The following is a 15637-nucleotide window of genomic DNA, read 5'->3' as shown; positions in this document are numbered from 1 at the left end:
CACTGCAAACAACGCAAATGTGTAAATTGAAGGTGGAGAGAGGCAGAAACAAAAGGAAAGGAAAGGGGATGAATCATTGCTGTCAGGAGCATTAGGAATGCCGAAATCGGAGGCGACGAGTGAAAATGTGTACTGGACCGGGATTCGAATCCAGGATCTGCTGTTTACTAGGCTGTTCGGCTAATCACTAAACCGTCCGAGGTTCAGTGTTATCGCATCTGCACGGACCATCGCGGATCGCCTCAAGGCCCATCCACACTCCCATGGGGCCTCACCTATTCGCAGCCCCTGCCCGTTTCCTTCATATTCGCTCTTCCGAGATTCCGATTGGAGGTCGTACGTATTGGTGCATTGCACTGAAGAAGAGGGAGTCATTGCTCAGCTAGGTTTATCAAATTATTTTACTGTGTGGTGTCTGTTCTTTCTGAACTGTCCGATAGAACAGACATCACAAATTCGTTTAACAACGCAAATTCTGCAGCCCACAGTCTGAACACCGTTCCTATTAAGTTGGGTGCCCATGCGATAAATAGTTTTCCGTCTATACTGCCTTAAGTAGCGAAAGTCGCTGCTCTGTGACCGTGAAACATCCACAGTTGCCGGGAAATGGGGCGTGGGAATCTGACTCACGGTAGAAGACGGACTGCGTAGAATACTAAGAGACACTAAAACAGGCAGAATTATAAAGGGTCGTAATTCTGTAATGTTTTTCACACGTAACCTGTCCAAAATATCGATAGAATGTTTACAATGACTGCAAATAGAAGTACGAAGGAGTAGTTTGTAATGGGACTATCCTTATCCTTAGTCATAACAGTGTGGTCAGTGATACACTGCGTGATCAAAAGTATCCGGACACCCCGCTGAAAATGACTTACAACTTCGGAGCGCCCTCCATCGGTAATGCTGGAACTCAGTATGATTGTGGCCCAACCTTAGCCTTGATGACAGCTTCCACTCTCGCAGGCATACATTCAATCAGGTGCTGGAAGTTTTCTTGGGGAATGGCAGTCCACTCTTCACGGAGTGCTGAGCTATGGAGAGGTATCCAAGTCGGCCGGTGAGGCCTGGCACGAAGTCGGCCTTCCGAAACATCCCAAAGGTGCTCCACAGGATTGAGGCTATTACAGGGATGTTACTGTCGTGTAGCCACTCCGCGATAGACGGTGCATTATGAACATGTGCTCGATCGTGGTGAAAGATGCAATCGCCATCCCCGAATTGCTCTTCAACCGTGGAAAGCAAGAAGATGTGCTGTGATAGTGCCATGCAAAACAACAAGGAGTGCAAGCCCCTCCATGAAAAACACGACCACGCCATAACACCACCGCATTCGAATTTTACTGTTGGCACTACACACGCTGGCAGATGACGTTCACCAGTCATTCGCCATACTCGCACCCTGCCATCGGATCACCACACTGTGTACCGTGATTCGTCACTCCACACAACGTTTTTCCACTGTTCAATCGTCCAGTGTTTACGCTCCTTACAATAAGCGAGGCGTCGTTTGGCATGTACCGGCGTGATGTGTGGCTTATGAGCAGCCGCTCGCCCGTGAAATCCAAGTTTTCTCACTTCCCACCTAACTAACATAGTACTTGAGGTGATTGATGATGCAGTTTCGAATTCCTGTGTGATGATCTGGATAGATGTCTGCCTATTACACATTACGACCCTCTTCAACTGTCGGCGGTCTCTGTCACTCAGCAGGCGTATTCGGCCTGTACGCTTTTGTTCTGTACGTGTTCCTTCACGTTTCCACTATCACATTGGAAACAGTGGACATAAAGATGCTTAGGAATGGAGATATCTCGCGTACAGACGTATGATGGAAGTGACACTCAATCACTTGGCCACGTTCGAAGTCTGTGAGTTCCACGGAGCGCCCCATTCTACTCCCTCACGATGTCTAATGACTGCTGAGGTCGCTTATATGGAGTACCTGGCAGTAGGTGGCAGCACAAGGCACCTAATATGTAAAACGTATGTTTGGGTGTTTCCGTGTACTTTTGGTCACATAGTGTATGTTCAGGTAATTTGCGCACTCACATCAATTTGTTTTCTAATACGACTGCTCATTTGCAGAGTCTCACAAGCTCTTTAACCATGCCCCAACTGTCCTCCCGTTCTGTTAACCTCTCTGGAGTTTAGGCTGGTAGCACTAAAAATGACAAAAGTAGAAAGGAAATTCAAAATGAATACAATGATTATAAACGGATAAAGGTTTGTAATGCATGGCGATTCGTCGATATGATTTACAGAGGATGTAAAAGAAAGTTCACATCGATAGTTGTGCAAGAGCAGTGAATCGGAATTCGGTGACTACTAAACGATTAATAAGTGAAAAGCTCCGTGTCGTAAATGAAAAGGATGAATCCCGTCCAGATGGAATTCAGTGTGTGCAAATTTAACAACTGTAGTTCTGTCATGAAGGTACAGACAATATTTCATCATTATAAGAACCTATAGAAGATGATAAGGGAACAATTGACAGTAATGTGGGAAAGAAATACAGTAGAAGAAGAATGGGTAGCTTTTAGGGATGAAGTAGTGAAGGCAGCAGAAGATCAAGTAGGTAAAAAGACGAGTGCTATTAGAAATCCTTGGGTAACAGAAGAAATATTAAAGTTAATTGACAAATGGAGAAAATATAAAAATGCAGTAAATGAAGCAGGCAAAAAGGAATACAAACGTCTCAAAAATGAGATCGGCAGGAAGTGCAAAATGGCTAAGCAGGGATGGCCAGAGGAAAAATGTAAGGATGTAGAGGCTTATCTCACTAAGGGTAAGATAGATACTGCCTACAGGAAAATTAAAGAGACCTTTGGAGATAAGAGAACCACTTGTATGAACATCGAGAGCTCAGATGGAAAGCCAGTTCTAAGCAAAGAAGGGAACGCAGAAAGGTGGAAGAGTATATAGAAGGTCTATACAAGGGCGACGTACTTGAGGACAATATTATGGAAATGGAGGAGGATATGGATGAAGATGAGATGGGAGATGCGATACTGCGTGAAGAGTTTGACAGAGCACTGAAAGACCTGAGTCGAAACAAGGCCCCCAGAGTAGACAACATTCCATTAGAACTACTGACGGCCTTGGGAGAGCCAGTCCTGACAAAACTCTACCATCTGGTGAGCAAGATGTATGAAACAGGCGAAATACCCTCAGACGCCAAGAAGAACGTAATAATTCCAATCCCAAAGAAAGCAGGTGTTGGCAGATGTGAAAATTACCGAACAATCAGTTTAATAAGCCACAGCTGCAGAATACTAACACGAATTCTTTACAGACGATTTGAAAAACTAATAGAAGCCGACCTCGGGGAAGACCAGTTTGGATTCTGTAGAAATACTGGAACACGTGAGGCAATACTGACCCTACGATTTATCTTAGAAGAAAGATTAAGGGAAGGCAAACATACGTTTCTAGCATTTGTAGACTTAGAGAAAGCTTTTGACAACGTTGACTGGAATACTCTCTTTCAAATTCTAAAGGTGGCAGGGGTAAAGTACAGGGAACGAAAGGCTATTTACAATTTGTACAGAAACCAGATGGCAGTTATAAGAGTCGAGCGACATGAAAGGAAAGAAGTTGTTGGGAAGGGAGTAAGACAGATTTGTAGCCTCTCCCCGATGTTATTCAATCTGTATATTGAGCAAGCAGTAAAGGAAACAAAAGAAAAATTCGGAGTAGGTATTAAAATCCATGGGGAATAAATAAAAACTTTGAGGTTCGCCGATGACATTGTAATTCTGTCAGAGACAGCAAAGGAATTGGAAGAGCAGTTGAACGGAATGGATAGCGTCTTGAAAGGAGGATATAAGATGAACATCAACAAAAGCAAAACGAGGATAATGGAATGTAGTCTAATTAAGTCGGGTGATTCTGGTGGAATTAGATTAGGAAATGAGACACTTAAAGTAGAAAAAGAGTTTTGCTATTTGGTGAGCAAAATAAGTGATGATGGTCGAAGTAGAGAAGATATAAAAATTAGACTGGCAATGGCAAGGAAAGCGTTTCTGAAGAAGAGAAATTTGTTAACATCGAGTATAGATTTAAGTGTCAGGAAGTCATTTCTGAAAGTATTTGTATGGTGTGTAGCCATGTATGGAAGTGAAACATGGACGATAAATAGTTCGGACAAGAAGAGAATAGAAGCTTTTGAAATGTGGTGCTACAGAAGATTGCTGAAAATTAGATGGGTAGATCACATAACTAATGAGGAAGTGTTGAATAGGATTGGGGAGAAGAGAAGTTTCTGGCACAACTTGACGAGAAGGAGGGATCGGTTGGTAGGACATGTTCTGAGGCATCAAGGGATCACCAATTTAGTATTGGAGTTCAACATGGAGGGTAAAAATCGTAGAGGGAGATCAAGAGATGAATACACTAAGCAGATTCAAAAAGAAGGATGTAGGTTGCAGTAGGTACTGGGAGATGAAGACGCTTGCACAGGATAGAGTGGCATGGAGAGCGGCATCATACCAGTCTCACGACTGAAGACCACAACAACAATAGAAGATGAAGGAAGAATATTTTTCTGCACAGCTGTGTTTAGCGATGGTGCACATTTCCACGCATATGGCAATGGTATCGTGCGTAACACTCGAATATGATGTACAGAAGTCTTCGTGTGTAGTAGAACGTGAGCGTGACTCAACGAAAGTTAGTGTTGGCGTAATGTCAGGGAAAACTTTTTTTTCATTTACCTAATTGTTTCAACAAACAATTACTTGAACAATGTAGAGCTACAACTGATACCATAGCTCGAGACCGACTCTGCGGATTACATCTGTCAACATGATGGAGCCTCCGTACATAAGAGGAAGCAGGTTCGCACGTTCCTAAAACAAAAGCATTCAAACCGATGGATCGATCGTACTAGATAAAACGACTCTGGGTTTCGATCTTGACCATATACACAGGATGGCCGGGCTATACATATAATAATATAAACTATAACGACTTGAGAAGTTATTTAGATATTTATTGACAGTATGTTTGTACGAGTGTGATAGCTGAAAATGTCGTTTTACACACCTAATACGTCCCGACTTGCTGGCCATCAGCAGCGCGACAGGCATATAATATGTATTCCATTTCGGTTGAAAGGGTCTGGGGCACTGCAGGCGTAACATTTATGATATCTGCACGAAACGATGGCGCAGATCTGGTAGAGCACGGTCTGGTGTCTGATACACCAGATTTTTGATAAACAACATCAGAAAAATTCTAGCGGCGTAATGTCTGATCTTCTAGGAGGCTAAGCTGCCGATGGATTATCCCTCCCAATGCCGCGACCTGGGTACTCATACCTAGGAAATCCTTCATATTGTTCGCAAAATGACATGGTGCACCATCTTGTTGAAAGGCCATGTCACGACGAGAATGTGGCACTGCACACAGCTCCAACATGTAACTGTGGACTCCACTATGTAGGCTCTGGGAAGAGCCCCGCCCTTCAACGATCCACACCACATATTCGCTTTCGCAAGTCACTTTCGCACTCTATTACTATGTTGAGGGGGAGAGGGTCCCTTACCCATAAGCGGCAACTGAAGTTATTTACTGTGCTGAAAATGTGAAATGTAGCCTCATTTGAGAAACATACGATGTCGAGGAACAACTCTTTTACATCCATTTTTGCCCGCATCGTCTCTGCGAAGCCTTCCGTCACGACCCGTCCTCGGCATTGTTTTGTAGCGAAGCTGCAGTTTGTACGCCTGTAGCAGAAACGAACTGTGGAAGACATTATGTACTGTCCAACGAGGTAGCTGTAACTGCCTACTTGCTTGACGGACTGACTTACGAGGGCTCCGCTGGAAGGACGTACGGCTTAATTCCACAGTAGCCTTTGGAACGAATGCTTGCCTTGGTGGCACGACGTCGAACGCGAACTCCCAGTTTCTCGTGACCGCTTGTCCCACCGCTCTCTGCTGTGGAGACCATTCGGCTGCCGATGCGCGTGTGTGTAAACAGAGCAGTTACGCTTATGCGCCCGCGGTACCAACTTCGCCAGGCAAAGATTTTGAGTTACCATGCTTGTAGAAACAAACCACCAAAAAATATCTAATCACGTCTTAATTTGTTACGTTTTATTTTATTATATATTTAACCCGGTATTTCCCGACCTGAAACCCATGGATTCTTTTATGGGGAAATGTGAATGAGTTTGTATATTTGCCTCCTTCATCGACAACAATTTCGTAACTCAAAAAGTTTATTTCTAATCAGCTAGCATCGGTTATAGTACACGTACTCCATATAGTACTGTATGTCATAATTGGATTATCGTTGTGATGCGGTCCTAGTCATGGTCGGTCAACCGTTAATAATAACATCGTCTGCAAACAAGCTGATAGTGAAGCTGTTACTATCTCACAAACTCTTCATGTGTGTTAGGAGTATTCACAGTTCTATAACGCCTCCTTATGGTTACATCTTATGTTACTTTCACCGTCCAGTACAACGACGTACTTGTTGTGCTTTTAATTGGTCAAAGTACTCTTTGGGCCAATGACATATCTGTGATGACGTTTCGCTATCAATCGCCATTGTTACACTGTCGGCTGAAACGAGCAATTTCATTACATTTCATTGTTAAAGGCACCATCAGGCAGTTTAATTCTTCATCACAAGGTAAATTATTGCAGCCACCCAAGGGGTGATTGCTCTCGGATCCCATCCTCCATCGAAGCTTATGGCTTTTTAAGGATGCAGCTAGCGATTTCGGATGCATCGTACCTGTAACCTCTACTGTGTTAGATTCCACAGTTCAGGCTGTTCTCCTAAGTTTGCTGTGCGCTGCGTTAACAAGTTATGCTATATGCAACGAGTATTCGTTTGACCTCGCTATGGGGTACAATGCTGGGACAAAAATATGGAAATACCACAAGAAATGCATGCTTGAACATAAATGTAGGTGCTAGACAAGCTCGCAAGTTGCGGTATTCTGTTTGACCACAACAGCACCTGAGCAGTGTCCTTACTACGTTGTAAATATCAATCGTGGACACAAACGAGTTCTGTGTAGTTGTGTGTGAACTGATCATGACAAATAATCATTGATGAAGATTGTCAAGAAAATAAAAACTGGACGATGGCCGAAAATGTCACTAAGGAACGCAATCTCGCACTCTGAAACACTGCCAGAGCCAATAAAACACGAAGGGAGTTTCAGAAGCATGGAATTGAGGTAGAACTGGAATTCCAATCCTTTCATCAGTGACGCATACGCCCGTTACAGGGCAACAAGCTGCCGAAGCCATGAAACCTGTAGTATGGGGAAATGGCAGAAAGTATTTTGATCGGATGAGTGTTGTTTCACATTGATTCCATTTTTTTTTTTTTTTGGCCGTGCTTATGTCCGAAGAGTGAAACATGGCGGGAATTTAGTGATAATTTGGGCAGCCGTAACGTGGTATTCCGTGGACCAAACGGCTATTCTGCAAGGATTGTGTGGCCATCTTGGCTGATCATGTACATCTCTTGGTACAACGTTTGTTCCCCAGTTGTTACGTGGAGTGCCGAGGCGACACAGCTCGCATCGTTCCAGAACTGGTTTTGTGAGCACGAGGCTTTAGCGTCGCATCTCCTCTTTCCCCACTGTCTTCAGATCTATACAGAGGTGACAAAATTCATGGGATAGCGACACGCACGTATACAGACAGTGGCAGTATCGCGTACATAAAAGGAGAGTGCGTTGGTGGAACTGTCATTTGTATTCAGGCGATTCATATGAAAATACTTCTGACGTGATTATGGCCGTATGACATGGTAATTAACAGACTTTGAACACGGAATGGCGAAATGATAGTAGGAGCCAGATGCGCGGAACATTCCATTTCGGAAAACTTTAGGGAATTTTGTATTGCGAGATCCGCAGTGTCAAGCGTGTGCCTAGATTTCCAAATTTCAGGCAGTACGTCTTATCGTTGAAAACGCAGTACCCGTCAGCCTACTCTTAACGAGAGAGAGCAGCGACATTTGAGTAGAATTATCAGTGCTAATAGTCAAGCGACACAGCATGAAATATCCGCTGAAATCAATGTGGGACGTACGACGAACGTGTTCGTTATGGCAATGCCGTGAAATTTGGTGTTAATGCCCTGTACTAGCAGACGACCGACGCGACTGCCTTTGTTAGCAGCACGACATCGCTTGGAGTGCCTCTCCTGGACTCGTGACCATATCTGTTGAACCCTTGACGACTGAAAAAGCGTGACCTGCTCAGATAAGTCCCTATTTCAAATAGTAAGAGCTGATGCATTGGTTCGAGTGGGGCGCAGAGCCCACAAAGCCATGGATCCATGTTGTCAACAATGCACTGTGCAAGTTGCTACTGGCTCCACAATTGTGTGGGCTATGTTTACATGGGAAGGACTGGATTCTCTGATTCAAATAAACCGATCATCGACTGGATTACGTTATAGGTGGGGTTGTGGGTACATACAGATTTGGTTGATACTTTCTGCCATTCTGTCACGTCTTCACGCAGACGCACCTTTTTGAGCCGATTCCGTACAACCGATTGGCACATACATACCACTCCGATGCCATGACATACGTCAGCAGTGTGGGATAATATAAGTGACTGATATTTTTCCACACTATTTTGTACGACTTGGTAGATACTGGTAAGGAGAGACGAGCTACAGCGTATTGTGACAATTGTAATTGTAGGAATGATGGACAACAGCAGAAATGATTAGGAAACAAGTTAACACAGTAAACGGAAGATTTACATAACATGTACATCTGCAAACACTCGTAGACATTACAAATAATGCTGTAAGTAAAAGAGTCCAGCTAGTACAACAGCAGCAAGGATGAGACTCTCTGAATTGAAGCAGGAACGGTAGTGTTGGAGCCGCTACTATGCTGCATCTTGCTGTGATGGCAAGTGGGCTGTGTGGCTACCAGTGGCCGTCCTGCAACGCGGCGGGAGAGGGCGCAAGTGACACTGGGCCGCTGGAAGCGTGGCTCAGTGCGCACACACCGTTGGGTCCGCCAGATCCCGGGCAACCGTTGCTAGTACCTGACGAAAATTAGCAGTTCCATTTGTTCCATAGAGACCAGTGTGTTATTTTAACTGGGTGACTAAAAATTTTGTCTGGTAAGCTTATCGACCAAAATATAGTATTCGAATTACTGATAAGAGTGTATTCTTTTGTTTGCTTGTGTGCAGTGTTTTCTCTGGGCTCGGGAGCGCCTAAAAATCTGACGGGAGACCTGGGTGATGTGTGTGGCGCCAACTACCTGCCTTCGGCCGCCAGTGGCGGTACAGCCGCCTCGCGGCCACCGGACGAAAAGATCTACATCGTAGCCGCCGCCTACCTCGCCTGCATGGTCAGCGCCTGCCTCCTCGTCGGCATCGGAGTGGACTCCCTCAGCAGGTGAGTCGCATGCCACAGTTTAGCTATTGCCTAATCCATACCAGTTCCCTTATTCACCTGTATTATTAATGGCAAACAAAAAGTTTCCATTTCACCGCGTTGCTGCAGCATATATGCAATTCCTATGTGGGCATATAACCACCGACATGAATGTAAGGGATTAGTGGTGACAAATCTGGAAACGTAAACTGTAGAGCCGTTATTACCAAATGCGTCCAATCAGGACAAATGCACTGTCATTCTTTTCTTGGATGCCGAAGAACAACCGCCAGCAGACATCCATAGGAGAACGAAGAATGTGTACAGAGCAGCATGTCTGTGGAAAACCATCATTGTGGAATGGTTCTGGTCACGATTCGACACAAGATGCCATGCAGTCTGCGGGGTCAGCCTCATCAAACTCAGATACACTCGCGCATCCGGCCTATGGTCCTGATCTATCCCCAGGCGAGTATCACGCATTCGGTACCTTAAAAGAGGCCTTGAACCACCGACGATTCCACTCGGACGAGGGTGTGCAGCTGATAATAATTAAGAACTTTTCCACTCAGCAGGACACTTTCATCAAATGGGTATCTACAACCTGGGGCATCAGTCGGATGATCGTCTCAATGCTCGTGGCGATTTTGACTCATTGGCATTCCGATTCTGCACTGTACGCCTTTCGAACGGCAGTTTTTTTTATTGTCCCTTGTACATTAACGTGGAAAACGTAGCGTGTTGATCCACGTTTGTGCTGTATGCGACGAGTTTACCAATGTGCAGAGAGAGGCCAGAGTGCCCAGTGAAGCGTCTCTCTACATCACATCAGCAGGCCACTGCAAGATACACAGCAAGAGCTATGTCTAGATAAAATGCATTGAATAACCGAACATCATCCATTGGGATATTTTGTGATCTCTCAAAGGCTTTTGATTGTGTGAACCATGAAATTCTTCTAGATAAGCTAAGTATTGTGGTATGAGCGGGACAGTGCACAAAAGCTTTAATTCATACTTACATGAAAGAATGCCGAAGGTTGAAATTAACCGTACAGATAGTCTGCAGAAACCTTCAACTGGGGAGGTATCAAGTATGGTGTCCCACAGGGTTCAGTCTTGGATTCCTTATTGTTTTTAATATATATTAAAGACTTGCCACTCTATATTCATGAAGACGCAAAGCTAATTCTTTTTGCTGATGATACCAGTATAGTAATCACACACAACAAGCAAGAATCACATAAGAAAATTGCAAATAATGTCTTTCACAAAACCATTAAGTGGTTCTCTGCAGATGGACTCTCAGAAAATATTGAGAAAACACAGTTTTTACAATTCTGTACAGTATATGGCACAATACCATTGATAAATATAGACTATGAACAGAAGTCTTTTGCTAAGGCAGAATACCCTAAATTTCTTGGTGTGTGCATTGATGAGAAATTATACTGGGAGAAACTCCTCGATGATCTGCTGAAACGGTTAAGTTCAACTACTTATGCTATTATGGTTATTACAAGTTTTGGTGATAAACGTATCAGTAAATTAGCCTACAAAGCCTATTTTCATTCGCTGCTTTCATATGGTATGGTATTTCGGGGCAATTCGTCACTAAGAGACAAAGTATTCATTGCACAAAAGCGTGTAATCAGAATAATAGCAGGAGCTCACCCAAGATCACATTTCATACATTTATTTAAGGAACTCGTGATATTCACAGTACCTTCGCAATACATAAATTCAGTTATGAAATTTGTCATTAATAACCCATCCCAATTTAAAAATAACAGCGAAGTGCATAGTTACAACACTAGAATAAAGGATTATCTTCACTATTCTGGATTTAATCTCGCCTTTTCACAGAAGGGGGTGAATTATGCTGCCACAAAAATCTTTGGTCATTTGCCAAATAGTATTAAAAGTCTGACAGATACCCAACCAACATTAAAAAAGTATTTCTGAATGACAACTCCTTCTACTCAATAGGTGAATTATTAGATATGAAGTAGTAACGGTATGTGAAAGTGACACGTTCTACATCATTACGAAATATCGTATTCATGATCTATGGTACAAGAATTAATGTATGTATGTACCCAGTCATTTTGCAGACATGACTATGGAGAAGAAGTGCATTGCAGAGCAGTGTACGTCGTAAGAACGAAGAATACAAGCTCCAAGATGGCTGAGGTCATATATTACTGCCTGACACAGCAACTTTATGGTATTTTGATGATATTTTTAATTTTCAGCGTATGGTGCGTTGTACCATGAATCAGCTATTTACCGCACCATTGAATTCTAGCCCCACGTGAAAGCTGGTGTTAGTGTAGACATTCATTTCTGTCGTGGCTAGTTGACCAGATGCAGCGACACGCCAAGCCTAGGTGGAACCATTTCTTGCACGGGAAGGGGAGTCGCCACTGAATGGAGGAAGGGGTGTCGAATTGGAGTCAACACCAGGGTCCACGGACAGCGTCGGACAAGACTTCGCGTATGGATTTGGGGCAGGTATGGAGGGCCAGCCGGTCTTGTTTACGTCTCTTCGTGGCTGGTGATAGTGTCCACATGTATACGGACGACAGAAGCTGGCGTCGTCATCAGAATGAGTCGTAACGGAGACGTGGCTGTTTCAGTATAGCTACAAGAAGGCATCATGGCCAGAAACGTCCCAAGAGGATCCACCCACATGAGGTGAAGCAGCAAATTCATACAGCTAAGCAGCGGAGGCAGCCATGTTGGTGCCGGTGCCTTGGTTTCTAGCGGCTTGTTGTAAGGCGGAGCATCGGGTTCGATCTGGGCGACCGGATAGTGGTTTTCTGTATTGAGCCATTGAACGAATTGCTGCTAGTATACAAGTCGTTATTTGCTGCAGTGTGAGTTCAGCTACGACGGTTAAAGGAGATTGTGTAGGCTTTGGTGCAGACGACTGCTTGTACCTCACTTAACTTCCTTCTTCTGGAGTATTTTTTTGTGGTATGGGATCTGCATCAGATAAGACTGAGGGAGGACATGTAAACAGTTCAAAGACGGGCAGCTGGTTTTGCATTATCGCGAAATGGTAGAGAGCGTGCCACGGATATGATACATGAAATGGGGTAGTATTCATTAAATCAAACTGACTTTTCACTGCGAAAGGACCTTCACATGAAATTTCATTCACCATCTTTCTCCGCATAGTGTGAAACTATTTTTCTGGCGCAGACCTGCATAAGGAGAGGTAATCACCGTAATAAAACAAGAGAAATCAGAGCTCGCACATAAACAGTTCGTTTTCCACGGTCGCCGTTCGAGAGTGGAACGGTAGAGAAGTAGCTTGGAGATGGTTCCAGGAACCCTCTGCCAGCCACTTAATTGTGAATTTCAGAGAAATCATTTTGATGTAGATGTCTGGCTTTCTCAATCTGGATTGTGGAAGAGGTCACAATGCAAATATGACTACGCTGCTTTAGGACCTAGAACGTTAAATGTTGAGAATCTGTATTTCATTGTTTTCTTGCGAATCCCAGCAATGATTCGCAACTGTTACATATTTATCGGAATTATATATAATTATATCCTAATCTCCTGTTCACCTCTCTCTCTCTCTCTCTCTCTCTCTCTCTCTCTCTCTCTCTCTCTCTCTCTCTCTGTTCCTCCCCTTCGCATTGTACATCTCCTCATCCCACTCACTTCGCGTCTCGTCCTCCTCTCGTCTCTTTCTCCGTTTCCTTCTCTCTTCCTCCTCTGATCATGTAGTCCCCCCCTCTTTCTGATCTTGAAGCTTTTTATGTTGTTGCAAATTCAAATTCCGTAGTAATATTTAATCGTAATCTCATAAGGCACAGATGCAACATTTCTGTTTTTTATGAAAACTGATACAAGTAGGAAAATATAACTGCAGTTTATTGTGTGTACACGTTTTGTTTCAAAATACATATAATGAGAAACAATACGTGTGGGAGAAAAAAAATTATCTAATGGGATACAGGCACTACTAGAGTAGTTAAAGCACATTGCGAGAAAGAAAAGAAAACCACACAAATTCACGGCAAAACGAGGCACAGAATATTCTCTTGTCGCTGTCGGATTTAACAGAAAAATTGAACATCGTTGTTTAGAAAGTTGTATGGCCTATGTCCATATGAATGTGTATTAGAGTGTCCTGTAAATATCCGAAGAACTTTTCGCGATATTTGGTAATAACATTTTCCATTACATATTATATTTACAGTTATTATATATATAAACGTATGTAGTTATATCCATCTGAATGTTCATTGAGTATGATATAAAAATTTGAAGTAAATCACTAAAGTGTTTTTCAAATGCAACGTTCTATCAAAATTTGAAAAACAATCGATCAAGAATTTTAGGAGATACAAGATTTCGAACAAACGGACACTTATATTTTTATTTATATCGATTGTGTTCAATGAAAACTTTATCTGTTCTTACTGCTGATGGTCGCTGATTTGTTAATCTCATCTGTTGTGGCTGTGGTCAGCAGGGGGCAAATTGCGTTGGTGTATTCTTCTGCTTATATTCTTCTCTCTCATTAAATTATTGTACAGTATTAGCTTAGGCTGTCAGCTTTAGGTGGGGTTTGTTTCGGGATATCGTATCCTGGTCTAAGTTCTGATCATTCTCCGAAGTTCTTGTGAGGGCCGTCCACACCGTCGAGGAGTCGGGGAAGTATGTGAGAATGAGAACTCATTCTACTCACAAATGTAATAAAGGACTGGTAATCGCAGGCCCCTGACTTTAATAACCACAAATACTTTGACAGTTATTACTAAAATGACATGAAAAATCGATAATATGATGTAAAAATGACTGGCACATTAGAGCTGTTTGCCGGACCGGGAAAGAACTCATGCGAAATTTGAAACATAGGAGACGAGGAACTGACAGAAGTACAGCTGTAACGACGGGTTCGGCAGTCGCGCTCGGGTAGCTCAGGGGGCTAGAGCATTTGCTTGAGAAAGGCAAAGGTCTGGACAGAGTTTCAATGTGCCACGAAGTTTCATGTCAGTGTACGCTCTGATGCAGAGAGAAAATTTCATTCTGCGAAGTTAAATTGATAAAAATGAATTGAAAGTGATTTATAAAAGGAATTAAAGTAATGAAAAACTTTGCAGGAGTTAGGAACTGAAATTATGACAAGGGTAGTTAATTTTAAATAGCTATTTTTTCCTTTAAGAAGTCTCAGCATTTGCAGATGCATGAAAATAGTTGTATAACCATCACAGACCCATTTCAGTGTATGATAGTCAGTATGCAGACGTTCTCCTAACTGAAAGAACATTTTTTTGCCAATCAATACTTGCTTGTACTTAGAAAATCATTCAACATTTGTTGAAACAATTGGAGCGTGTACTTTGATATTTTCCTTTAGTTTCAAATTCATAAAAATCAAGGCATGAATGTTGGTATTTCATAAATGGACATTACGTTTGGCACACTACCGATATTTTTGTATCAATAACGATGTTGTTTGTTGTGGTCTTCAGTCCAGAGACTGGTTTGATGCAGCTCTCCATGCTACTCTATCCTGTGCAACCTTCTTCATCTCCCAGTACCTACTGAAAACTACATCCTTCTGAATCTGTTTAGTGTATTCATCTCTTGATCTTCCTCTACTGTTTTTACCCTCCACGGTGCCCTACAATACGAAATTGGTTTTCCCTTGATGCCTCAGAATATGTCCTGCAAACCAATCCCTTCTTATAGTCAAGATGTGCCCCAGATTTCCCTTCTACCGAATTCTGTTCAATACCTCTTTATTAGATATGTAATCTACCCATCTAATCTTCAGCATTCTTTGTAGCATCACATTTCGAAAGCTTATATTCTTGTGTAAACTATTTATCGTCTACGTTTCACTTCCATACATTGCTACACTCCATACAAATACTTTAAGAAACGACTTGCTGACACTTAAATCTATACTCGATGTTAACAAATTTCTCTTCTTCAGAAACGCTTTCCGTGCTATTGCCAGTCTACATTTTATATCCTCTCTACTTCGACCATCGTGAGTTATTTTGCACCCCAAATAGCAAAACACCTTTACTACTTTAAGTGTCTCATTTCGTAATCTAATTCCCTCAGCATCACCCGACTTTATTCAACTACATTCCATTATCCTCGTTTTGCTTTTGTTGATGTTCATCTTATATCCTCCTTTAAAGACACTGTCCATTCCGTTCAACTGTCCTTCCAATTCCTTTGCTGTCTCCGACAGAATTACAATGTCATCGGCGAACCTCAAAG

General features: G+C 42.8%; 1 protein-coding gene across 2 annotated transcripts in view; it reads left to right on the top strand.

Annotated features, from left to right (window-relative positions):
- The window catches only part of LOC126355137 (UNC93-like protein), a 980883-nt gene that overhangs the window by 265816 nt on the left and 699430 nt on the right, over positions 1-15637 (top strand). For both annotated transcript variants that reach the window (XM_050005321.1, XM_050005323.1), the window contains exon 4: positions 9194-9401. In XM_050005321.1, the coding sequence (XP_049861278.1) occupies positions 9194-9401 (208 nt within the window). The remainder of the gene's footprint in view (positions 1-9193; positions 9402-15637) is intronic.

This window comes from Schistocerca gregaria, chromosome 3 (assembly GCF_023897955.1).
Source record: "Schistocerca gregaria isolate iqSchGreg1 chromosome 3, iqSchGreg1.2, whole genome shotgun sequence".
Taxonomy (NCBI): domain Eukaryota; kingdom Metazoa; phylum Arthropoda; class Insecta; order Orthoptera; family Acrididae; genus Schistocerca; species Schistocerca gregaria.
Note: the sequence above shows the minus strand (reverse complement) of the source record. Positions and strands in the feature narration are given on the sequence as shown.